Here is a 27,995-nt window from a genome sequence, read left to right as displayed (position 1 = left end):
TTCTGTGGGAGAGCAGATATGAAGGAGTGCTTGAAGCCTGTATGCAGGTGACTTCTATTATCAGTAGGCTTTTTAAAAAAAAAAAAAAAAATTAAATACACAATGATGTTCTAATCTTTCTATACAGACTCATTTTATCATAAATGAACGAGTAATTGAGAGTTACATATATATTATGTGTGCAGACTATTTACAGTGAGGAGTGTAAATGTTTTAACTGCAGAAGTAATCACCTCACTATTGAGCTGCTTCATTTCCAGTTCAGTGTTCAAATAGTTGGCGCATTGGCCAATAACTTTTTAAAGTTAAAATCAAAATCTGTGCAATAAGGCTCCTCCACTGCTCTATAATGCCGCAGGTCTCCCCAATATATCATCTGACAGGCCGAGCAGTGTGAAGCACCACGAAGCAGGGCAGCAGTTCATGCTCAACTCTTTTCTGTCATGAGGACCTTAAAACTGTCACACTTGCTTTAGTGCAGCTACAAAGCAGTTTGACAGCAGAAGATTATTCGCCGACCTAAAAACACCAACAGACAGTAGTTATTACCTGCAACGGCTCATTATACGAACACATGTTTATGTACCTCAATACACTTTGGAATAAAAGCAACATACTCAAGTTTATGTGTGTTTAGGAGGGGTTGAAAAAGTTCTAAAAAGATGTGGGAGAACCGATTTCTCACAATGCTGCAGCCACGGGCGAAAAACGATCGTATTAAAACACTCCAGAAGTAGAAATGCACCGAACTGAGTTCACAGTGGAAGAATATTGACGGGTGGATGTTTCCGTTAACTGTCCTGGAACAAATAAGGCAGAGACAACCAGCCAAATCTAACGTCTTCAGCTTTTCCCATCAAAGCTGGAAGAGATAATGACACGTGTTAGGTCGCTTCATTTGGAGGACGGTTTTGGGGGACGCCTGCAGAACGAGCGTCCTATCTCTGCTCTTCGTCTTCTTGGCCCTGCGGCTGCATTTCCTCCTCCTCCTCCTCCTCCTCTACCTGAGTGTGCAGCAGCTCGGGAGACTCCGGGACTTTCTCCGGTGAGACTTCAGCGGGATGTTGTGCGTCCGGTGCAGGCGAAGAGGTCGGAGGGAGGACGCTCTCCTCCCCGGTTATCTCCTCAGCGGGTCCAACGGAGCTGGTTTCACTCACGGAGTCTGAGCTGGCCCCCGGGCGCCGGAATAACCTCTGACCTGGGACACGGAGGGTGGGATGTGTGTCAGATACAGCTCACAGAGGAAAAAACAACTTCATGTTCGCCAAAATGGGACAGACATCAGCTTGCAAGCTTTTTAGGACTGACTCGGTATCACGAAGCAACAGAGGAGAAGACCTTGTTGAAGCCAGACGGCCGACCCCGCCGGGCCGTCGCAGTCCGCTCGCTCAGTTCAACTTCCTGCACCGACACTACAGCATGAGCCATCATGACTTACTTTACTGAGAGGCTTTCAAAAGGAAATTCCTGCTGGAAGAACTTTAGTTTCACTCGCATGAGCTCAACATTGGTCAAAAAATGGAAACTGGAAATGATTATTGGATAAAAACACAATTTCTTTTCAAGAAGAGAAAGTGAGAGTTGGACATGCTGAATTTACCATGTGAGCTATGAGAGTAAATTCATTGATTTGAGATTTGAACACAGCTTGTATTGAGAACGTTGTGTGGTCAGTGATGGGTTTATTACGGCGGTCCTACCTGCCAGTCTTTTGGAGGAGGAAGTGTTTGTGTCTTGCAGAGGCAGGCGGCCTGCTTGGGCCTTGGTGGAGTACGTCACCTCTGTTGAATCCAGGGAACCTCGGAACACAAACCAGTGTTATGCACATGTATGTTTCAAATACACAAACTAATATATAAATACTTTGACAGACAGGCCTGTACGTAGCAACATACAATATATCAAACTAATGAATGTACGGGGATGACAATAGACATGACATTTTATTTATCTGTGTATATATTTATTTAGCTGACACGACTGATAACAATACAATGACTATAATGAACCAATAGACAGCAACACAAAGTACCTGCAGCCAGGTTGAAGGTTCTTCCCTGAATGGAGCTCTGAACTGGAGAGAACCAGTTCAACACCGAGCCCACCAGGGGGAGCTGTCGTAACATCCCCTACACACACACACACACACACACACACACACACACACACACACACACACACAGGAGGTCAAGCATTCAGAGAGATAGAGAGACATGCAGGCACACATGCACGCGCACTCACTCACACACACACACACACACACACACACACACACACACACACACACACACACACACACACAGACGCACACACGCACACACACACACACACACACACTACGCACGCACGCACGCACGCACACACACACACACACACACACACACACACACACACACACAGACGCATACGCGCGCACACACACACACACACACACACGCACGCACACACACACACACACACACACACACACACACACACACACACACACACACACACACACACCTCTTCCAGGAGTTTCTCCTCGTTGGCTTTCAGCAGCTGAAGCTCCGCCTCCAGGATGCCCTTCCTCACCACCTCCGTCATGTTCTCCAACAGCTGCACAGGAATAAATCACACCTGTTTCTACATGTATTGTGATGACAACAACAGCTGGAGGTATTCTGATACATTGATTTATTATCAGTGAATTATCGGTGACATATTTCCTGGAGGGGGGCAATATCCTGTCTGAGTTATGTCTCACTATTCACAGAGATTTATTTCATATTTGCCATATTTTAATAGTTGCATTCAATTCACTGCTGTTATATCTTGTTTTACATCGAACAAAATGTTCCAGTTGCACGCTCCTTTCTTTGATGTTTCTCATAGATGAAAACAAGCATGGTTACAACAATAAATCTCTGAACCGGATTTATTCAAATATACCTTGATTAAACTCTAATTTTGATTTATTTTTTCTTCTTCCAGCTGCCAAATCTTTCCAACCATGGGCCAGTTGAGCGTCTAGCTGAGATTGAGATGATTATTCAGGCATTTATCTCACCATGTTTAGATATTGCAACTCCTTTTTCTTGTTTTTGACCTGGTCACTATAAATATCTTGAGTAAATCCAATCCTGATCTTTTTTACTGACTTCCCATAAAATTAAATATTCTTTGTGATTATTTTTAGAGTCCAGCAAAGTGTGAATCCTGAAAACAGCAGCAGGTTCAGGGATCAGATTCTGTTGGTTGTTCCTCGCTCCAGATTTAAACATGAAGCAGACATACTTTTGAAGTCGAGTCTCAGAAACATTGAATCTGTGGACATGTTTGAAAAGCAGCTAATTAAGATTTTCCATTGAATACTTTTTACCTATTTATTTCTATCTCCATCTTATTTATTCTGAATTGCGTCTATAACTGTTTTTCTTATGTTTTTTATTGTAACGGCCTTTGTGTGGTCTGATCAAAAGATAATTAGTTGACTCTTCTTTTACTGCTCACATGAGGTATGATAATGGAATAAAAGATTTCCAACAAATGTGAGGGAGCTACAGTAGTAAAATTCAATGAGAAGATAATTTAACTAAAATATTTCTGGTGTAATTCAAATATGTTGGCTGATGCTTATATATATATATATATATATATATATATATATATGTAATTAAACTTGGAGACTTTTTGTGAAACATAAATATTTTATCCATTCACTTTCTATTTAAAGATACGGTGAAAGTATAACAATAAATATATAAATGAAACTACAGCAATGACTTTTTCAGAATTTGGTGAGAAGCTAACGACTAATTTCAATCATTCATTAAATCGTTTCTAACCTTTTTGTGGCTGTTAAACAACCTTTATGTATCCTGTAAAATAAATGAAGCAGTTACCCTCCCGCTCTCCTCCATGTCTCTCCCCAGAGCAGCGATAGTGTCCACAAGCTCCGAAACATCAACGTCCTCGGTCACCATGCCGACGAAAATACAGTCTTCCTCTGTCCCGAACTCGGGGCCTGGGAAGACAGGAAGAGAAGAGAAGAGAAGATTTAGTCGGACGAATGCCGGACGTCGTGTCTTCCGGATGTGAAGAGCTGCTCACCGGTGGAGAAAATGATGTCGCTGTCCAGCTCTTGCAGTTTCTTCAGCAGCTCGGTGTTCATCTTCTCCACCTCCAGCTTCCTCCTGCTCTCATCCATCCCTTCAGCCTGCGGCTCGAACCTGAACAGCAACACATCCGTCACTCCGTGTTTCAAACCGACCGAGCAGCACGTCGTTCCAACATTTTCAAAAGAACGAAGGCGGCCACGTTAGTTATGTAAAGGTTGGGAGTCGCTGCTCGGGAAAACAACGGTGACGTGATCTGAAGTAAAACCAGACGAGTTCTCTTCGCTGTCTCGGGTTCAATAATTGGTTTCGCTGAAGTTATTTATCGGCCTGTGAATTCAGAACGTGTGTCGGTCTGCGTTCTTCCATCCTCCAACTTTTACCAGTTACTTGTCTTCTTTACATCGAGTATCTATCAATCACAAAATCTGCAGCGTGATCTCCTTCATCTTGGGTTGCCGGGACCTCTCGTCGGCCCACGGACCTCCCGGTGGAGGAAAACGACCCCCCCGGTCTGGGCCTTCGTCCTGACCAGGGAAGTGCCCCCCCAACCATCTCCACCTAAACGCTGCCTGACTTTGAGCCGGGGGTGGAGACACCCGGTCTCGGCCCGCCACTCGCATACGTAACCCTGGAAGCCGAGTCTTTCTCCTGTCAGATGTTCAAAGATAAAACCAAGAGATAATATCGAATGCGTTCTGGACTCTGGAAGCCGACTGCACACCCGGGAGTTCCTTCAGTAGATCAGAGACATCTTTCAGCTGAGAGTTGTCGTGGAGCTGGAGCCCACCTTTCTTCTCAGGTCGCGGTGGCAACAGGTTAATCAGGTTAGCGCAGAGCTCCCTCAGCAGCGTTTCCAAGCTCTCCGGGGGAAATGCCGAAGCCGTCCCAGGCCGCATCAGATTCGATGCCTCCGGCGGGCTCCGGGCGCACGCCGGGTCTCCCTGGAAGCATCCCGATCACCACCTCGAGGAAAGGCTGCACTCCGAGCTCCCTTCGGATGCAGAGCCCCCCAGAGGGACGGCGCTCCGTCCCGGCCCGGAGAGCAATACACCGTTTTCAGAAAGAGAACCGCGGCCTCAGACTGACAGGTGCTGTCACGGTCCGATGAAGCATGCATTAGCATGTTACTCTGGATGTTCTAACCCACAATCCCCTGCAGCGGGAGATACGTCACACGGACTGAGCCGCCGAGACAGTTGGTGGCGCTAAAGCTCCGCCCACAAAAAGAAGAAGAGGCATTACAAGGAAGCGTACTCGTTCTAAACCTCATCCTTTTTCTTCTCACTTCAAACTACAGATGGCGATGGAGACGACAAAGTGGGTCAAAGTTCAAGATACATTTTTATGATGACATAGTTTTTCTTAATTGTAAACATGAAACTGCAGTTCGTACTAAAAGTAAAAAGAAATAGTGTGTAAACGGTCAGTCTGGACTCAGGCTCAGTTGAGGAAGAGGATGAGTCCTCGTCTTCCTCCCGGATGATCAACACTCCTGTTGGACAGCTGGTTCTGAGGTCGGTTCCTCACGGCACCGTGACTCCGTCCAGGGAACCGGAGGGTCTCGGACTACGTCAGGCCTGAACACCGAGGATACGGACTTAACTCTCACTTTGGTTGTACGGGAACCAAATGCAATGACCCGGAACCCGGTTCTGCTGCTGTCCCCCACAAGAACCCCACAAGAACCCCACAAGAGGAGCCCGGCTGAAGACTTCTCCAAGTCCACAGAGCACATGGACACTGAATGGACAAAGTCCCAGGACCTCGTCTTCATCCTGTTTGCAGATCACTTTGATCCTCCACCACTGAAACGGATCACGGTGATGAAGTTCTGCAGAACTTACCGGACGGCCCCCAGGCCCGGCCAGCTCAGGTCCTCCACGTAGCGGAGCGACGCCGAGGAGCGCTGGATCTCCTCTCGGAAGTCCGGTCTCAGGAACATCGTGGAGCACAACACGGGCACGAGGTCGGCCAGCTTCTCCACCAGGTCCTTCACATCCTGCTGCTGGGTGCCCAGACCTGGTGGGGGAGGGGGGGGGGTGAGTCATGTCCTCCACCTGTCACCGGTCCATCCTGTACAGCTCCACTATCTACATGTGGACAGTGTTACCTGCAGCAGTGAGGAGAGGACTGAAGCGAACACAGGTGCCTTCGTCCTCCAGCTCCACCACCTCCACCCCGCTGGAGGGAACCAGCTGTGCCAGCTGCTCACCCAGCTGCACCGCAACAACAATCTGATGTCAGTCAGCAGAACAACAGAACCACAAAAAGGCTAATTTCTAAAAAGTTCTTCAGCTTCCAATAATTATCATTATTATATTATTATTATTATATTATTATAATTATTAATATTATTAATTATCATTAATACAAGACATGCTAACACGATCCATGCTAACACTATTCATGCTAACATTGTTCATGCTATGCACACACACTAAAGGAAGGAACTCCCTGGTCCAAAGTGTTGGTAACCAGGTGAGTGTGTTCAGTATCTCAGTACGGTTATCAAGTGGGAACCTGTCTTCAGTGCTCAACAGTAGTCCTGGCGTAGGATAACTTGTGCCTACATGCCACCGTGACGTTATCTCTGCTCATAGCTAGTTCCTACTAGTTCCTACTAGTTCCTACCTGCTCCACGGTCAGTGATTAAACACTCACCCATCGGTTGAAGGCATCGAGGACGTCTTTCTCTCCGGCACCGAAACCCTCGACTAAAGCTCCGCTGGACGCTAACAACACAAAGGAAGCAGCAATATGTCAATATACTATGATTGATGTGTATATGTATATATATGTATATATATATATATATATATATATATATATATATATATATATATATATATATATATATATATATATGAGGAAGAGGATGAATCATTGCTTCAGTATAATTCAGTATAATTCTACCTTTATGTCAATAGAAGTGCTCATTAATGTGAAAATCTTACCGGCACTGATTTCTTGGGCGAACTTGAACAGCACCACCGGAGAGTTGAGCTCGTTCTCCACCTGTTGGACACACACAGATCAGGTATTGCAGCATGTTCTTATCATGCGCTCTACTTGATAACATGCAAAACAGTTAGCATCAGCGGGTGATGGGAACACGTATCAAAGGGTCGCTGTGTCCGTGCCTCCTGAATGTTATGGACAGAGCTCGGGATGGGAAACGAGTTCTTTCCTGTCGGCAGCATGCAGCGGATCAAACCAACGCCAGCGCTCCAGTTCAGAACATCTGGCTGGAAACATGAACGGGCTGCAACAGCACCTGAGGTGACTCTTAATTAGAATAAATACATCATATTTTAAGTCCATGGACCATGCAACCAGGTTATTGATGCTGGCAGCACCTGGACACACCTGTGGTTTGGAGTGTAACAGATGGAGTCTCCTGATTATCATGAGTCAAATTGAGCTACGCTGATCAAACAGAATTAATTCAGTAAAGTTTCGATCACAATAATGCGAAACATGGTCCATTTGTTTTCATTTTCTGAACCGTTAGACAGGAACTACAATTACATCAAGCGGGGTGCCTGGGTGGGGCTGAAATGAAGGCTATTTCCTGGAGTGTTGACGTGAAGGTCATGAATAATTCACAAGCATGTGCTGTGTCAATTTAGAACATGAGAAAAACAATATTTTATGTATATAAAAGAAAACGGGTTATTTCATGGCCAGGCCTGGAGTCAAAGCCTCAATACGCTTTAAACAAAGGAATTGTTGGATCAGAATAAATAGCATCTGAAAAGCTTTTTGTAATGGGCTTATCCATTCATTTGGACCTTGGTGGGGTTTGGACCTCGGTGGTGTTTGGACCTCGGTTGGGTTTGGGCCTCGGTTTTGTTTGGGCCTCGGTGGGGTTTGGACCTGGTTGGGGTTTGGACCTGGTTGGGGTTTGGACCTCGGTGGGGTTTGGACCTCGGTGGGGTTTGGACCTAAGTGGGGTTTGGACCTCGGTGGGGTTTGGGCCTCGGTGTTTGGACCTTGGTGGGGTTTGGACCTTGGTGGGGTTTGGACCTCGGTGTTTGGACCTCAGGGTTTGGACCTCGGTGGTGTTTGGACCTCGGTGGGGTTTGGACCTAAGTGGGGTTTGGACCTCGGTGTTTGGACCTCGGTGGGGTTTGGACCTCGGTGGGGTTTGGACCTCAGTGGTGTTTGGACCTCGGTGGGGTTTGGACCTCGGTGTTTGGACCTCAGGGTTTGGACCTCGGTGGTGTTTGGACCTCGGTGGGGTTTGTACCTCGGTGGGGTTTGTACCTCGGTGGGGTTTGGAGGTGTGAAAGTAGACAGTCTGAACTCAGGTGCTTTTTTGGTTCTTCAAAAGTCCTTCCATGACATCCAAGTGAGTGAAAAACAATGAATGCTTCCAAGAAGACTAAAAAAATGTCAGTACGTAAAATGTGCAGCACATCACAGACAGGAATCAACAAACATACTTTAACTGAAGGTTCAAGTAGTCAAGAATAGTTAAAAAAAAAAAAACAAGCCGGAAAGGTCACGTAGGAAAAATACCTCGAATTGTGTGATGAAGCACAAACATATGTTGTCATCGAGAGGAAAAGGAGAGCTCTTATCAATGTAAATGATAAGAAGTTGAATAAAGGAGGAGTACCTTCCCAACACAACATTGGGTTAGTCTATTACTAGGTAGGGATGGGCATTAAATAATGATCATCTTCCAACAAAGACATACAATCAGCATTTACTGCTAAGAACAAGCTGTAACTAACAAAACCCAACCAGCAACACCCATCTCGACACCAGAGAACCAGAACCAGAACCAGGCCCTACAGCTGCATCCAGTACAGGTTGATCTGGACATCCATTTTTACAAATGGATTCTTTAGTGACGTCAGTGGTCTAATTAATTAATTTCCAGGTATTTGGTTGTTCAATTAAAGGAAGTACTGGAATCCAACAGCACATGACACACCATTAATTATTCATGACCCTTGTATTTTTCTTTCAAAGGCAACAAAACGTGTGTGGCGAGGCATTCACTGAAGTACCTCAAAGAACATGCCTGAATGGTCCACATCCTAAATAATTAGGAAGAAGTGAACAGTCCATCAGCCAATGGAGACCCAAATACTGCTGAGCTGATGTAGGTGAAGGAAAATGGTCAGAAGTGACAGGGAGATTAAAAAAAAGGGGGTGAAAGGGGAGGACAGGGGGGGAGAGGAAAGGAGTTGTGAGGGATAGAGGCCTGGTCCCACCTACAATAGAGAGCATGAGAGAGCCCAGAACGTCCCGCAGTGAAGCCCCGGAGATGGGCGGGATGGACGCCACCACGCCCTGGAACCAAGGTAACCAAGGTAACCAAGGTAACCAGGGTAACCCAGACTGACTACAGCCACAGCTACACACTGGAAAGCACTAACATAGATGCCTGGGATTGCTCACTGCATCTGGATTACAGTAGTGTTCATAAACAATGCTTCAAATCCACATATTCAATTTCCATTCTATTACATGTCAGTGAAGATATGATGCCAGTGAACAAGTCTGTTTCAGTATAAATCTCATGTTACCATTCTCAAAGCCTCGACGAGAGATCTCTGTCTCTAACGTCCTACAAACACAAACGGGTTTTCTTTTTCAAGTTAGTCGTTTCTTCGTTTGTCACAACCTCGTGTTACTCAGAAATACACGAAGAGACTCTGATCCACTCAACTGTCAATCAGGCAAATCATATTTCTACATTAAACCTGTTTTTTTCTGTCTGTCTGTCTCTGAGTCTCCTGTCTGTTTGTTTGCCTGTCTCCTATCTGTCTGTCTGTCAGTCTCCTGTCTGTCTGTCTGAAGGTGGTGCACTGAAGAGTCAGATGTGCACAGCACTATTGAAAGTGGCATCTGTCAGACGTTTGGATGATTGATGGTAAAATACAAATTACTACTAAGTTTGAATTCATTTTCACTGATTCTCCTCAGAGGCGTCTCGCTCTGTGCTAAACTAAAATATCTAAAGTCTGAGCAGACAGCTTTTTATTATGGTCGACATGATGTTATCATCGATGCAGAACATGAAGACGGCACCTACCGAGGTTTTGATGGAGGCCAGAGATTTGAGCTTCTGGAGGAGCTGCTGGCTCTGTGGAGAGAGATAAAGGTCAAGTGAGCAAAATAGGAGTTCAAAGCTCTTATGTAATAACCTTCGATGCTTAAATCAAATAGTCAAATCTGTTTGGAAATCAGTTTTTTCTGAGAAGGAGGTGAGAAGGTGAGTATAGAGTTAGCATGGCTGTACAAACACAACTTCCTCCTCCCTCCGTGTGTTGAGCCACGTGGAGGTCAGTTGACATTGCATTGCTCTTATCTATTGAAAGCTTTTTAAATCTAGCAGCGAGCTGTGTGTGCGTCGTCCTGCTGTGGATCCAAGTAAAGCAGCACCAGACACTCGTCTCCTCCATCTCACCCTTCACGTCCAACTCAACTCGCCACGAAAAGTTTTAGACTTGCAGCTAAAGAACCTGTTTGTGACACAATAGCAAGGTTGGTTTCTTAAGCTAAAATGCATAACTGTTTATGTTCAGGTTACAAGACAGGTTTGGTTCTGGTCCACATATGGGCACAGCGGTACCAAATCCTGCAACCTCACTGAATTTCAACAGTCACTGTGCCTTCCTGTTGTTTGGCTGAACCAGTTCAAACATGAAATAAGTCCTGTTAATACACCCGAGGTGTTCGATGGGAGCCCCGGAGGCCGGACACCGTCGAGACAAGAGACACTTTGACCAGAAACACCAAAAAAACACCATTTTGTGAGTGCAGCTTAGAAATTCCACTCAGCTAGCCTGAAACCAGAACTGGTCCACTTCTATGTTAAATACATACAAATAGTAACATGGAAGAAAAATAATGTTCCCATTTCATTTCCTGATCTCTTTATCCCTACGAGTCCCTCCAGTCTGTTGCTCATCAATTCTGCAGCTGTAATTCATCAGTTTTGATTAAAAATCAATGTCATTGTTCACACTCAACACAAGGGAGCAGATTATTGTTGCCAGATTGATTCATTTTCTCCTTTTTTAATCACACCAGCTCACTGGTCTATCCAAAAACAATTCACCAAAAGCAGCCAAATACATCAGTGAGAGGGTAAAGTCTGTTTTAATTGTCACCGTTATCTGAATAATGCATATAGCACTTCAGGGTCAACAGTCGAGAACACCAGACTACTGCTCTCTGCTGCGTCGTGCACAATACTTTCATTTCTTCAAGTTCTTTTTTTAGATTTTGTAAATATTTATAGATCATTTTCTTGTTTAGGTGAGGGAGGAGCAGCAAATTAAGAATTTAATTGCATATGACATTCAAGAAATTCTCTTAAAAATTCTCTCAAGTATAAATATTGTAGCTGTTTTGTATTATTTTAGGAATTATGGGTATTGGCTGCATTATCATAAAATGAGTTGCTGCTGTGCGAGCCTCTGATTAAAGCTCGGTGAACTGCATGAGGCGAGAAAATCAATAACAGACACTTTTTATAGCAAACATGTTGGTGCTGCTCCAGCTGACGGAGTTGTTCTTCACTGAGACATCACCAACATTTGTTTCACAAGTCAAAATACTGCTTTGAAAAAAGTCTGTTAACAAGTTGCATGAAAAGCAGTCTGGTTCAGGAGGAGTTCCTGTGAGGATGCTCACCAGAGTCGTGGCGTGTCGGATCTTCTGGACGATGTCATTGTGGCCGAGGTGCTGCAGCGAGAGCCAGAGAGGAAGAGCTCGCAGCTTCTCCACCGGCTGGCTGGAGGTCAGACCTGCTGCCAGAGACTGAAACACAAACGTTCACACCAGCAGACAGGGAAACAAAAAAATGACACAGAAGACACCAAAACATGCACTTTTATAGTCTGCATATGATAAAAGCCAACCAGCGCTGGATCTTCATGTCTGTAGAGGGTGACAGCAGTAACAGAGGGGAGTCCAAGCCACGGCCCCGGAGTCAGAGTCACACTGTCACTCCTGGTGGCTGCCTGCAGGAGGACCAACAAAATACACACGTTATACACACACGTTATACACACGTTATACACACACGTTACACACACGTTATACACACACGTTATACACACGTTATACACACACGTTACACACACGTTATACACACACGTTATACACACGTTATACACACACGTTATACACACACGTTATACATACACGTTATACATACACGTTACACACACGTTATACACACACGTTATACACATGTTATACACACACGTTATACACACACGTTATACACACACGTTATACATACACGTTATACACACGTTATACATACACGTTACACACACGTTATACACACACGTTACACACACGTTATACACACACGTTATACACACGTTATACACACACGTTATACACACACGTTATACACACACGTTATACACACACGTTACACACACGTTATACACACGTTATACACACACGTTATACACACGTTATACACACACGTTATACACACACGTTATACATACACGTTACACACACGTTATACACACACGTTATACACACGTTACACACACGTTATACACACACGTTATACACACACGTTATACACACGTTATACACACACGTTATACACACACGTTATACACACACGTTATACACACACGTTATACACACGTTATACACACACGTTATACACACGTTATACACACACGTTATACACACACGTTATACATACACGTTACACACACGTTATACACACACGTTATACACACGTTATACACACACGTTATACACACGTTATACACACACGTTATACACACACGTTACACACACGTTATACACACACGTTATACACACACGTTATACACACGTTATACACACACGTTATACACACACGTTATACACACACGTTATACACACACACACACGTTATACACACGTTATACACACACGTTATACACACGTTACACACACGTTATACACACACGTTATACACACACGTTATACACACACGTTATACACACACGTTATACACACACGTTATACACACACGTTATACACACACGTTATACACACGTTATACACACACGTTATACACACACGTTATACACACACGTTATACACACGTTATACACACACGTTATACACACGTTATACACACACGTTATACACACACGTTATACACACACGTTATACACACACGTTACACACACGTTATACACACACGTTATACACACACGTTATACACACACGTTATACACACACGTTATACACACACGTTAAGGCAACACTAGATTGCATTTCCTTCTGTAATGAACGTGCGGTGAGGGTTCAGCCATGTACTCCGTTTTGACCTGGTCCTGTTTGTGTTGTGTGTTTATCAGCAGAATAAAGGGAAGCAGATGATGATATTTTTAAACATGAGATTACCATGATTGCAGAGGTGACCTCACTCAGTGCCAGGGTTGCCAGGTTGACCCTGAAAAACAAAACACAACATTCTAATGAATACAAACTACAGTAGTAGTGAAACTGAAATAGCTATAAGAGACTCAAGAAAATCTGAAGGCTAAAAGTTAAAATTATTACCATATTCATTTGCATTTATAGAATTTTAAGATGGAATCACAGCAGTGATGAACTGCATCCTGTATCACTTTCTGATGAGTTAATGTTAAAAATGAAGTTCATATCAGTTTTAAATGGAAAATATGTGTTTCTGCTTTGCTGCCAGGAGGTGGGTGGCTGGTTGGTGATACCATGGTACCAATACCAGTGTCAGGTATCAGGTACCAGCAACATGATGTTGAGGCTGAGCAGGGAGGCAGAGGAAGAAAGCTGTCACTAGTTTGTAAAAACAAAAAAGCAGACTGCAAGCTGTGATCTGTCAAACTGTCAAGAGGAGGAGGAGGAGGAGTGAAAAATAACTCATTAATTACCACAAGTAATTTGATTAATTATCTTAAAAACCCAACAAAACACAGAGTTCAAGGAGTTAGTTACTGCTGGCAGTGTGAAACACTGGAGAAGCAGAGGAAACATGTCCAGTGGCAACTGGCTGAGAGCACAAACAGCCGGAGCTCCGCTTCCCTCCAGGTTTGACTTGGTCACCTCCTGTTTGCTGGAGCAACAACACAATCGTCGCCCGGCACCTCGTTACCCACATCTGTGACCTCTTCTCCTCTTTGCTTTGCCCAACAGGAACTGTCTCTGACCTGTTTTTGATGGCTCTTTGTAAAACACAGATAAGAGACTGAAATCCATCTGCACATCTTACTCTCAGGAAAAAAAGTGTTTTCCTTTCACACCACGTATTGTACCAGGTGACAGAACGGACCCACCCCTCCACATGAAGCCACAAGCTGTACTGATCACACAGGTCCTTCAAACGACCCAACTTGTCCGTGTGCCCTGCTCCAGGAGTTCCTGGGAAAAAACAACACAGAATTACTTCAAGCTGAAATTCACAAATTTTAACTGCTAAAAAAAGAATTTGTATATGCTGCATATCTACTGTTAAATGTGTTATCTTCAACTCGTGCAAGCATGGTACAAAGTGCACTGTTTGAACTGTGACAGCCCTTCACCTGCATTAGCAATCAACAGCAAAGGAAGCTTCCCGGCCTCTATGTCTTCTTTGATGAGTTTTTCCAACAGGGCAACGTCCTGACAGTGACAAACAGGATCGGAGTTGAAGTCATAGTCATTCTAACTATCCGATATGTATGTATGTGTATATATCGGTCTTGTCCTACCATTTGGTGTTGTGATCCAAAGATGGTGTTGCATGGCACTGTGCACAAACTGGAGAGAGGCAGGCCAAGCTGAAGACACAGAGACTGAAAATCACTTTCTATTACATATTCAACTGGAAGAAATACAAGAGGTTCGCTGTTTGTGAGTGATTATTAATATCAAGACATTATATGAGACCACATACTGTACATTCCTCATGGAGTTGGCCTGACAATGCCTCTACAATACTAGTAGTGCTACCAAATCTTTTTTAGATACATTAAATTCAAGACTACCTGTCTCTTGGTAAAACCCTGTTTCCAAAAAAAAACTGTAACATGAAAATATCAACAGAATATGAAGATTTGCAAATCACGTAAACCCATATTTAATGGAAAATGGACCAAAAACAAGAGCAAATGTTGAAGCAGAATTTGTTGTGTTTTTTATGAGAATATCTGCTCATTTTGAATCTGATGCAGCAACACGTCTCTATAAAGTTGTTCCAGGATCATGTTCACCAGTGAGCTGCATCAACTCTTCTTTTAACAACACTCTGGAAACCTTTGGGAACTGAGGAGACCAGTTTCTGGAGTTTTGAAAGTGAAATGCGGTCCCTGATATGTGCTGATATAAGATTTCAGCTTCTCAACAGTTCAGTCTCTCTGTTTTCATATTTTTAATTTCATGATGTGCCAGTGTTTTCAATGGGTGATAGTGCTGGACTGCAGGAGGCCAGATTTGCACCTGGATGTATATACAGTACAGTATCATTCAGCATTAATGTTTCCTTCCAGATGTTCAGGCTACCCATGCCATGTGCACTAATGCATCCCTGTACCATCACAGATGCTGGCTTTAGAACTGAGCTGATAACAAGCTGGATGGTCCCTCTCCTCTTTAACCTGGAGGATGCAGCGTCCATGATTTCCAAACAGAATCTCAGATTGTGATCCATCAGACCTCAGGACAGTTGTCCACTTCACCTCAGTCCATCTTCAATGATCTCGGTCCAGAGAAGGCGGCGGTGTTTCTGGATCATGTTTCCATCTGGTTTCTTCTTTGGAGAGTTTTAACATCATTTGTGGACGCAGCGATGAACTGTGTTCACAGACGATGGTTTTCACAAGTGTTCCTGAGCCCATGCAGTGATTTCCACTCCAGAATAGTGTGTTTTTAATGCAGTGCTGCCTGAGGGCCCGAAGATCACCACCATCCAATATTGGTTTCCAGCCTTGTCCCTTGTGTTCAGAGATTTCTCCAGATTCTCTGAATCTTTTAGGTAGGTAGGTAGGTAGGTATATACTTTATTAATCCCCGAGGGGAAATTTTTTTCGCCACAGCAGCATACATACAGGAGCAATAATAGAAACAATAGAATAAAAATAATAATAGAATAGAATAATATAATAGAAAAGCAATAAAATAAAAAATATAAATATAAAATATAAAATGCACAGTACATACAGTATATATACAGTACATTAAATATCTATATATATTATATACAACAAACCAATAAACACAGTCAACATATATATATATATATATATATATCTATACACACGGTACAGTATATATCTATATATATAATATACATACAATATACAAGCAACCAAGAAACACAGTCAACAGTGTTTTTGTTGTGTGATGGATTTTGCCAGAGGTGAGTTATTGTACAGTCTTATGGCAGTGGGCAGGAATGATCTCCTGTATCTGTCCTTGTGACAGCGGAGCTGGAGGAATCTTTTAGAGAAAGTGCTCCGTTGTCCCTGCAGCAGGTGGTTGAGAGGGTGGACAGGATTATCCAAGATGGACAATAGTTTGTTCAGCGTCCTCCTCCCCACCACCTTTTCCAGACTATCTAGTTTGTAGCCGATGATGGAGCCGGCCTTCTTAACCAGTTTGTTAAGTTTGTTGGTGTCACCGGCTCCAATGCTGCTCCCCCAGCAGACCCCAGCGAAGTACAAAGCACTGGCCACAACAGACTGGTAGAACATCTCCAACATCTCGCTGCACACATTGAAGGATCGAAGTTTCCTCGGAAAAAAGAGTCGACTCATCACCTTCTTGTAGACAGCATTGATGTTGGTCTTCCATTTCAGTCTGTTGTCGATGGACACACCCAGGTACTTGTACTCCTCAACCATGTCCACCTCCTCTCCCAGAACTCTCAGCGGTTGTGGAGCCGTCGCCTTCCTCCTGAAGTCGACCACCATCTCTCTGGTCTTGGCCACGTTCAGGAGCAGGTGATTCCTTCCCGCCCACTCCACAAAGTCCTCCACTACTGCCCTGTACTCATCCTCCCGTCCATCCCTTATACATCCCACTACTGCAGAGTCATCAGAGAACTTCTGCAGATGGCAGGACTCTGAGTTCCCTGAGGAGCTCCAGTACCACTGACCACCGTATCAGACAGAACACTGCCCAGACGGACAAACTGTGGTCTGCCAGTCAGGTAGTCATTGATCCAGGAGACGGTGGACGTGTCCACCCCCACCACCCGCAGCTTCTTACTCAGCAGCAGTGGTTGGATGGTGTTGAATGCACTGGAGAAATCAAAGAAAGTGATTCTCACAGAGTCACCGGTTCCATCCAGGTGAGACTGAGCTCGTTGCAGCAGGTAGATGATGGCGTCGTCCACTCCCACATGAGGCTGGTACGCAAATTGTAGAGGGTCCAGAGAAGATTTCACCAGCAGCCTGAGGTGGGCCAAGACCAGCCTCTCCAGCACCTTCATCACATGAGATGTGAGGGCAATCGGTCGGTAGTCGTTGAGGCCAGATGGAGTCTTCTTCTTGGGGACAGGAACCAGACAGGACGTCTTCCACAGCACTGGGACCTCCTCCTGCTTCAGGCTCAGGTTGAAGAGGTGTTGTAGGACCTCAGCCAGCTGGGCGGCGCAGGTCTTCAGGATATTATGAACCGTAGACGATGAAATCCACTAATTCTTTGTAGTTTTACTTTGAGGAACATTATTCTTAGATTGTTGAACTATCTGCTAACGCAGTCATTCACAGAGCCCCTCCCAATCTTCACTACTGAGAGACTATGTCTTTTTGGGATGTTCTTTTTATACCCAATTGTGTTATTGATCTGTTGCCAATTAACCTAATTAATTGTGAGTTTTTTTTTTTTATTTTTTTTTTTATTTTTTTTATTTTTTTTATAGCATTAAACAACATTTCCAGTCTTTTGCTGCCCGTGTACCAACTTTTTTGAAATGTGTTGCTGGCATCAAATTCAAAATGAGGATGTAATTTCACAGAACAATAACATTTCTGAGTTTCAGAATTTGATATGTTTGATATATCAATTCAATATGGGTTAATATGTTTGCAAATCATCACATTCTGTTTTTATTTACATTTTACACAAATCATCACATTCTGCTTTTATTTACATTTTACACAACATCCCAACTTTTTGGGGAATGGAGTTGTACATAAGGAGTCCTGAATGGTGGAAAAAAAAAACTCATTGTCTTCCATAAAATTTTCACAGACTGGGGCTTTAATCTTGGTGAGTTATTTGGTTTGTGAGTTAGTGTGTTTCACCCTTCCTACCTGGCTGCACAGGTGCTGTCCCAGACCAGGCCTGCAGGAGGCGCTCTGGTAGATGACTGGCTGTTTGGAGGTTAGGATTGCATAGCCCTCTGAGGCATATTCCTCATAGCGGGCATTGATGACGAGCCGACACACTTTTACAAGGCCGTCCCTGTCGTCTTCATGGAAGCAGGCAGAACCATTTTCATACCTAAAAGACAGATTGGTTTGGATTTTATTTGTATGCCGCCGGCCTTTTGACATGTATTTTTCTCACTTTGTAAATTAACTGTTTTTTCTTTGTCTTTTTAGATATAATATTGTAAAGGCAACAAAGAATATGAAAAGTGACAAAAAAAAGGAGAACTAAGAAATATGGAGGTGAACAAATATGTAAATATCAAGATAAACCAGTTGTGGCTAACTAAAGTAAAGAATGACAACAGTGATAGAGAAACACGATGTGTTGGGTGTAATCAATATTCCTGCAGCAACTGAAAGCCTGTCGTAACAGACTTTTACTCCTGCACTTCATTTGGCTTTTTTGCACATTATGCCTTCGTCTTAATCCTCCACTTTTCTTTTAGCATTTCTCTTTTTGGCTTGATCTGCTGCTACTGATCTATTTTTAATATGTATTCTTTGATTTTTATTTTAAATGAACATGCTGGTATTGAACTGTAGGTACGGGCAGCCAGAGCTGAGCCTCAACTAAAGAGCTGGGGGCTAAAGAAAGGCTAAATAGCTGCTCTCTATAATGGATGTGATGGTAAGCTGATGTTCTGCTGATGTTACAGCTCACAGTGTCTCCAACACTAGCAGCAGTGATTTCTGTACATGCACAGGTGAAGTAGAGGTTAGTACCTGAAGAGTCTGCAGAGCCACAGCGTGGTGTCCGACAGGATCCGCGTGGTCAGCTTCCGCAGTCGATCTCTGTCCAACACGGAGATGTAGGCTGCCAGGCTGTGACCCAGCAGCGCCATGTGACCCTGTTCACCCACATTCTGCATCCGACTGGAGACGCCCAACAGCAGCTTTATCACACACTTCCTGCAGAGGGCTGTCTACTTCCTCCACTATCGATATTTATCATGTCTCCATCTCTTCATCGGACTCAGACACTCAGCTAATGTAAAACTACATTAGCTTAGCATTAGTTGTAGCATATTGTCCTCTCGTGACCGGTCCACTCATGATGTTATTTGCAATAAGTAGCCTCTATATTAGCCGTGCACCAGGCATTACCTGTTTATTTACAGGAACTATGGGTAAATGTTACAACTTCACCACCTAAAGTCCAAAAATCACCACAAGCATCAGAATTTGTATTAACATATAATTACAAAGAAATCTTTGCTTATTATGAATTAAGGATTTCCGACAATGAATTTGGATTCAATTGAAAAGAATATTTAGTTTCTGTGATTAAATGGACTCACTGATGGCTGGGCTTGCCTTCCTCCTCGTCTTCATGAATGAGGTTGTGAACGAGGTGCAGTATAGTGACAACATCCTGACCACTGCACAGGAGACACAAAGGACAGCGAGTGACTTCAGCTCCTCAACATCTGCAAAACAAATCTCTTCACAATTTCCACAATTAATATAAAATGTACAGTGAGCCTGAAATCCTTGACAGACGGGTCCTCCGTCAGCTCTCCAAGAACCAAACATGGTCTCAGTAACTCGTTGTTATCGGTCCTCCTCAACGTCATGAGGAAAACAGAGCCGGCTGGTGGAAGAAGTACTCAGATGGTAACAGTTCGAACACCATACTGTAAAAATACTGTTATTATATTTTTATGATGTTGATATATTTTGATATGTGACATTGTGGGAATTGAAAAATCCAATTTATGGACAATAAAGTTTTCTGTTTTTTTTGTTTTTTTTTATAGAAACCTGTTACGTTCTCAGTTTTTTCACCGAGTGGATGATCATCAGTTCAGAGATGAACAAAGCTGCTGTAAATCACAAGAAACTGGAAAACAAGAAGCTTTCTACCGAGAGTGTGTGTGTGTGTGTGTGTGTGTGTGTGTGTGTGCGCGTAGCGTGTGTGTGCGCGTAGTGCGTGTGTGTGTGTGTGTGTGTGCGTGCGTGCGTGCGTGCGTGTGCGTAGTGTGTGTGTGTGTAGTGCGTGTGTGTGTGTGCGTGCGTGTGCGTAGTGTGTGTGTGTGTAGTGCGTGTGTGTGTGTGTGTGTGTGCGCGCGTAGTGTGTGTGTGTGTGTGTGTGTGTGTGTGCGTGCGTGCGTGTGTGTGCGTAGTGTGTGTGTGTGTAGTGCGTGTGCGTGCGTGTGTGTGCGTAGTGTGTGTGTGTAGTGCGTGCGTGTGTGTGTGTGTGCGTAGTGTGTATGTGTGTGTGTGCGTAGTGTGTGTGTGTGTGCGTAGTGTGTGTGTGTGTAGTGTGTGTGTGTGTGTGCGTGTGTGTGTGTGTGTGTGTGTGTGTGTGTGTGTGTGTGTGTGTGTGTGTGTGTGTGTGTGTGTGTGTGTGCGTGTGTGGGCGTAGTGCGTGTGTGTGTGTGTGTAGTGTGTGTGTGTGTGTGTGTGCGTAGTGTGTGTGTGTGTGCGTAGTGCGTGCGTGTGTGTGCGTAGTGTGTGTGTGTGTGTGCGTAGTGTGTGTGTGTGCGTAGTGTGTGTGTGTGTGCGTAGTGTGTGTGTGCGTAGTGTGTGTGTGCGTAGTGTGTGTGTGTGTGTGCGTAGTGTGTGTGCGTAGTGCGTGTGTGTGTGCGTAGTGTGTGCGTGCGTAGTGTGTGTGTGTGTGTGTGCGTGTGTGTGTGCGTAGTGTGTGTGTGTGTGTGTGTGTGCGTAGTGTGTGTGTGTGTGTGAGTAGTGTGTGTGTGTGTGTGCGTAGTGTGTGTGTGTGTGCGTAGTGCGTGTGTGTGTGCGTAGTGTGTGTGTGTGTGTGCGTAGTGTGTGTGTGCGTGCGTAGTGCGTGTGTGTGTGCGTAGTGTGTGTGTGTGTGTAGTGTAGTGCGTGTGTGTGTGTGTGTCTTACTCTCCCTGCAGGGGTCCAGGTATGCTGGTTCTGCTGAATCGTGATCTCTCCTTTCCTTCCTCCAACTCCCTAAACAGATGAACACAACAAACATACTGACAGACGTATCGATGCTCCAGTTCAGGATTTCATATGATGATGGACTCCTTGGTCTTTTTACATGTTGTATCATATGATGATGCATTCATGGACTCCTTGGTCTTTTTACATATTGTATCATATGATGATGCATTCATGGACTCCTTGGTCTTTTTACATGTTGTATCATATGATGATGCATTCATGGACTCCTTGGTCTTTTTACATGTTGTATCATATGATGATGCATTCATAGACTCCTTTGTCACTTTACATGTTTCGCAGGTTTGCTCACTAGTACTTCCTTGTGAAAACACTGGATGTAAATATCTCAAAAACTACAAAGGTTTGTAAAGAGAAGAAGCCCAATAGTCCGAGTGTCAAAGCTGTAAGAACAGCCTACTTCTTCCTTCAGTGACATCACAGGATCATTACAAAATCACTGTTGTAGCATCAATTTTTTCTTAATTACTTGAATACGAAAAACCAACGTTTAATCTTACCGCTGTCCATCTCCCAGAATCCTCATGGCTTCACTCAAGGTGTTTCCCACCTGAGCCAGTGTTGAGTCCACCATCATGGAAGATGTGTGTGTACGCGCTGGAAGACAGTTCAGATGGTTGTTCAGACAATCATTTTAAAATCCATTATTACAAAATGCTTCAGCGCAGTGGACATGCACACACACACTCAGACATATTGATGTTGTGTCTTTTGTGATTTTGTGAATGAACACAATCACACATTGTACCAGATACAACTTTATAACCTTGGCAGGAACAGTCACAGTTCAAAAGATTAAATAACCCCACAACAATAACCATGTGTGCCTATTTCTTTTTTGAAGAGTTTTAAGAGCCATTTGCTGCATCTCCTTTGTAAATGAGGAGGTGATGTGCGGTCAGCTGAGTGGTCCGACAACACATACACACCTGTATTAGTTATATTTCAAATGTCACTATGTTGAAAAGAATAACTGGAGCATCAGCAAGGCTAAACGTGATGGTGTTCATGTGGGTCTTTGAACCTGCATGCTAACGGACTCATGATGAATATACAGCTGCCAATAACAATAATAGCAGGAGGGACCATATTTGGACAAGCTGGGGAGCAGCCAATAAGAACTGACTGCACCCCCAGGCCTGTCAATCAAACCAAACACACACACACACACACACACACACACACACACACACATTCCGCTTCTTGAGACCTAATATCAAAATAACTATGGAACTATTTTCAGTCAGACCCTCGGACCCGTGGACCAGTGGACCAGTTGACCCGTGGACCCTCGGACCCGTGGACCAGTGGACCAGTTGACCCTCGGACCCGTGGACCGTGGACCAGTGGACCAGTTGACCCGTGGACCCTCGGACCCATGGACCCGTGGACCAGTGGACCCGTGGACCCTCGGATCCGTGGACCAGTTGACCCATGGACCCTCGGACCCGTGGACCAGTGGACCCGTGGACCAGTTGACCAGTGGACCCATGGACCCTCGGACCCGTGGACCCGTGGACCAGTTGACCCTCGGACCAGTGGACTAGTGGACCCTCGGACCTGTGAACCAGTGGACCCTCGGACCCATGGACCAGTGGACCAGTTGACCCGTGGACCCTCGGACCCATGGACCCGTGGACCAGTGGACCCGTGGACCCTCGGATCCGTGGACCAGTTGACCCATGGACCCTCGGACCCGTGGACCAGTGGACCAGTTGACCAGTGGACCCATGGACCCTCGGACCCTCGGACCCGTGGACCCGTGGACCAGTGGACCCGTGGACCAGTGGACCCTCGGACCCGTGGATCAGTGGACCCTCGGACCAGTGGACCCGTGGACCAGTTGACCAGTGGACCCATGGACCCTCGGACCCGTGGACCAGTGGACCCGTGGACCAGTTGACCCTCGGACCAGTGGACTAGTGGACCCTCGGACCTGTGAACCAGTGGACCCTCGGACCCATGGACCAGTGGACCAGTTGACCCGTGGACCCTCGGACCCATGGACCCGTGGACCCTCGGACCCGTGGACCCGTGGATCAGTGGACCCTCAGACCCGTGGACCAGTTGACCCTCGGACCAGTGGACCCTCGGACCAGTGGACCAGTGGACCCTCGGACCAGTGGACCAGTGGACCCTCGGACCCGTGGACCAGTGGACCCGTGGACCAGTTGACCAGTGGACCCGTGGACCCTCGGACCCGTGGACCAGTGGACCCGTGGACCCCGTGGACCCTCGGACCCGTGGACCAGTTGACCAGTGGACCAGTGGACCTGTGGACCTTCGGACCCGTGGACAAGTGGACCAGTGGACCAGTTGATCAGTGGATCAGTGGACCCGTGGACCCTCGGACCAGTGGACCCGTGGACCAGTTGACCCTCGGACCAGTGGACCCTCGGACCCGTGGACCCGTGGACCCTCGGACCCGTGGACCAGTGGACCCGTGGACCCTCGGACCCATGGACCCGTGGACCCGTGGTCCCTCGGACCCGTGGACCAGTTGACCAGTGGACCCGTGGATCAGTGGACCCGTGGACCCTCGGACCCGTGGATCAGTGGACCCTCGGACCCGTGGACCAGTGGACCCGTGGACCAGTTGACCCATGGACCCTCGGACCCGTGGACCCGTGGACCCTCGGACCAGTGGACTAGTGGACCCTCGGACCTGTGAACCAGTGGACCCTCGGACCCATGGACCAGTGGACCAGTTGACCCGTGGACCCTCGGACCCGTGGACCCGTGGACCCTCGGACCCATGGACCAGTGGACCCGTGGACCCTCGGACCCGTGGACCAGTGGACCCGTGGATCAGTGGACCCTCAGACCCGTGGACCAGTGGACCAGTTGACCCTCGGACCAGTGGACCAGTGGACCCTCGGACCAGTGGACCAGTTGACCCTCAGACCCGTGGACCAGGGGACCCGTGGACCAGTTGGACCCCCTCCAATGGACCCGTGGACCAGTTGGTGGACCAGACCCGTGGACCCTCGGACCCGTGGACCAGTGGACCCCAGTGGACCAGTGGACCCGTGGACCCTCGGACCAGTTGACCAGTGGACCCATGGACCAGTGGACCCGTGGACCAGTTGACCCTCGTTGGACCAGTGGACCCATGGACCAGTGGACCCTCGGACCCGTGGACCAGTGGATCAGTTGACCCGTGGACCCTCGGACCCGTGGACCAGTGGACCCTCGGACCCATGGACCCGTGGACCAGTGGACCCGTGGACCCTCGGATCCGTGGACCAGTTGACCCATGGACCCTCGGACCCGTGGACCAGTGGACCAGTTGACCAGTGGACCCATGGACCCTCGGACCCGTGGACCCGTGGACCAGTGGACCAGTGGACCAGTGGACCCTCGGACCCGTGGATCAGTGGACCCTCGGACCCGTGGACCAGTGGACCAGTTGACCCGTGGACCCTCGGACCCTTGGACCAGTTGACCCTCGGACCAGTGGACTAGTGGACCCTCGGACCTGTGAACCAGTGGACCCTCGGACCCATGGACCAGTGGACCAGTTGACCCGTGGACCCTCGGACCCATGGACCCGTGGACCAGTGGACCCGTGGACCCTCGGATCCGTGGACCAGTTGACCCATGGACCCTCGGACCCGTGGACCAGTGGACCCGTGGACCAGTTGACCAGTGGACCCATGGACCCTCGGACCCGTGGACCAGTGGACCAGTGGACCCTCGGACCCGTGGATCAGTGGACCCTCGGACCAGTGGACCCGTGGACCAGTTGACCAGTGGACCAGTGGACCCATGGACCCTCGGACCCGTGGACCAGTGGACCCGTGGACCAGTTGACCCTCGGACCAGTGGACTAGTGGACCCTCGGACCTGTGAACCGGTGGACCCTCGGACCCATGGACCAGTGGACCAGTTGACCCGTGGACCCTCGGACCCATGGACCCGTGGACCCTCGGACCAGTGGACCCTCGGACCAGTGGACCAGTGGACCCTCGGACCAGTGGACCAGTTGACCCTCAGACCCGTGGACCAGTGGACCCGTGGACCAGTTGACCAGTGGACCAGTGGACCCTCGGACCCGTGGACCAGTGGACCAGTGGACCCGTGGACCAGTGGACCCTCGGACCCGTGGATCAGTGGACCCGTGGACCCTCGGACCCGTGGACCCGTGGACCAGTTGACCAGTGGACCAGTGGACCTGTGGACCTTCGGACCCGTGGACCAGTTGATCAGTGGATCAGTGGACCAGTTGACCCTCGGACCAGTGGACCCTCGGACCCGTGGACCCTCGGACCCGTGGACCAGTGGACCCTCGGACCCATGGACCCATGGACCCTCGGACCCGTGGACCAGTTGACCAGTGGACCCGTGGATCAGTGGACCCGTGGACCCTCGGACCCGTGGATCAGTGGACCCTCGGACCCGTGGACCCGTGGACCAGTTGACCAGTGGACCCATGGACCCTCGGACCCGTGGACCAGTGGACGCGTGGACCAGTTGACCCTCGGACCAGTGGACTAGTGGACCCTCGGACCTGTGAACCAGTGGACCCTCGGACCCATGGACCAGTGGACCAGTTGACCCGTGGACCCTCGGACCCGTGGACCCTCGGACCCATGGACCAGTGGACCCTCGGACCCGTGGACCAGTGGACCCGTGGATCAGTGGACCCTCAGACCCGTGGACCAGTGGACCAGTTGACCCTCGGACCAGTGGACCAGTGGACCCTCGGACCAGTGGACCAGTTGACCCTCAGACCCGTGGACCAGGGGACCCGTGGACCAGTTGACCAGTGGACCCGTGGACCCTCGGACCCGTGGACCAGTGGACCCGTGGACCAGTGGACCCTCGGACCCGTGGATCAGTGGACCCGTGGACCCTCGGACCCGTGGACCAGTGGACCAGTGGACCAGTTGACCAGTGGACCAGTGGACCTGTGGACCTTCGGACCCGTGGACAAGTGGACCAGTGGATCAGTGGACCCTCGGACCAGTGGACCCGTGGACCAGTTGACCCTCGGACCAGTGGACCCTCGGACCCGTGGACCAGTGGACCAGTTGACCCTTAGACCCGTGGACCAGTGGACCCATGGACCAGTGGACCCTCGGACCCGTGGACCAGTGGATCAGTTGACCCGTGGACCCTCGGACCCGTGGACCAGTGGACCCTCGGACCCATGGACCCGTGGACCAGTGGACCCGTGGACCCTCGGACCCGTGGACCAGTGGACCAGTTGACCAGTGGACCCGTGGATCAGTGGACCCGTGGACCCTCAGACCCTCGGACCCGTGGACCAGTGGACCAGTTGACCCTCGGACCAGTGGACCCTCGGACCCGTGGACCAGTGGACCAGTTGACCCTTAGACCCGTGGACCAGTTGACCCTTAGACCCGTGGACCCGTGGGCCCGTGGACCCGTGGACCAGTGGACCAGTAGATCCGTGGACCCTCGGACCCGTGGACCCGTAGATCCGTGGACCAGTGGACCCGTAGATCCGTGGACCCGCCCCTGCCTTCATATTATGATGATCCTCAGTGGATGGTACATCTGTCACTCTTATTATCACCTGCAAGAGGATTGTACCATTATTCCAGTTTCAGTGCCTGTTTTAACCTTTTATTTCTAGTATTACTGTTTCTTATCATCACGTCATGTTTTTATCTCATATGGCAGGTGTCATGTTACGAGGAGGGATCGAAGCAGCAGTCCATCATCTGTCTGTTCCTTCAGACTCATCAGTGATGTCATCATCTGTCTGTTCCTTCAGACACACCAGTGATGTCATCATCTGTCTGTTCCTTCAGACACACCAGTGATGTCATCATCTGTCTGTTCCTTCAGACACACCAGTGATGTCATCATCTGTCTGTTCCTTCAGACACACCAGTGATGTCATCATCTGTCTGTTCCTTCAGACACACCAGTGATGTCATCATCTGTCTGATCAGTGATGTCATCATCTGTCTGTTCCTTCAGACACACCAGTGATGTCATCATCTGTCTGTTCCTTCAGACACACCAGTGATGTCATCATCTGTCTGTTCCTTCAGACACATCAGTGATGTCATCATCTGCTCTGCTTCACTTTAAAACCGTGTCGTTGCCGTACAACAACACGAGCTAAGCAGCACGCACGCTGTTCCACACAGTTCACCGAGCTCCCTCCGTCACTTACCTTTGACTGACAGCCTGGCTGGCTCTGCGGTCCGTGCTGACAATTTGTGGCCCAAAAAAACCGCCGCGCTGATGATTTCGACGCGTATTTAAAGCTTATTTCTTTCTCTGTGTCGCACACACACAACCGGAGTTTACTTCCTGGACCAGTCGCGCGACGTACGTTCCACGCTGGCAGCGCTGACGTCACGCTCTGCCACAGGACTGGCCATTCAGGTGTTGTTGACTGATGACGACAGCGGATATTTTTTTAGTATTACTTTATTTTAGTGAATAGGGACAAAAAGATACAACCATTGCAGAGATGTGCTTTCTTATTATAGGAAATAGCTTCAGTATAAATGCTTATTTACATTTATTTACTGTCAATTTATTCACTTTCTAACGTGCATTAGCTGCGTCAGGACGTCCACGACATAAAGGAACTGTT

At 47.4% G+C, this 27,995-nt stretch overlaps 1 protein-coding gene across 1 annotated transcript; it reads right to left on the bottom strand.

The window, feature by feature from the left end:
* Positions 1-91: 91 nt before the first annotated feature.
* pdxdc1 (pyridoxal-dependent decarboxylase domain containing 1) lies at positions 92-27,711 on the bottom strand. Its single transcript, XM_069721990.1, has 23 exons — positions 27,567-27,711; positions 21,916-22,012; positions 21,335-21,403; positions 19,780-19,860; positions 19,205-19,354; positions 18,362-18,551; positions 14,816-14,884; positions 14,648-14,726; positions 14,402-14,486; positions 13,491-13,539; positions 11,981-12,082; positions 11,754-11,879; positions 10,147-10,197; positions 7,052-7,112; positions 6,759-6,829; positions 6,208-6,313; positions 5,942-6,116; positions 4,090-4,208; positions 3,882-4,003; positions 2,503-2,595; positions 2,033-2,129; positions 1,701-1,799; positions 92-1,198 (listed from the first exon to the last, which is right to left on the bottom strand). The coding sequence occupies exons 2-23, from the start codon at positions 21,990-21,992 to the stop codon at positions 939-941; spliced, it is 2,331 nt and encodes a 776-aa protein (XP_069578091.1). The 5' UTR covers positions 21,993-22,012; positions 27,567-27,711; the 3' UTR covers positions 92-938.
* Positions 27,712-27,995: the final 284 nt, after the last annotated feature.

Source organism: Brachyistius frenatus, unplaced genomic scaffold, assembly GCF_029030835.1.
Source record: "Brachyistius frenatus isolate BFR_SWC_R1_liver_20210118 unplaced genomic scaffold, ASM2903083v1 Contig_280, whole genome shotgun sequence".
In the NCBI taxonomy this organism is placed as follows: Eukaryota; Metazoa; Chordata; class Actinopteri; family Embiotocidae; genus Brachyistius; species Brachyistius frenatus.
This window is presented reverse-complemented; position numbering and strand designations above follow the sequence as displayed.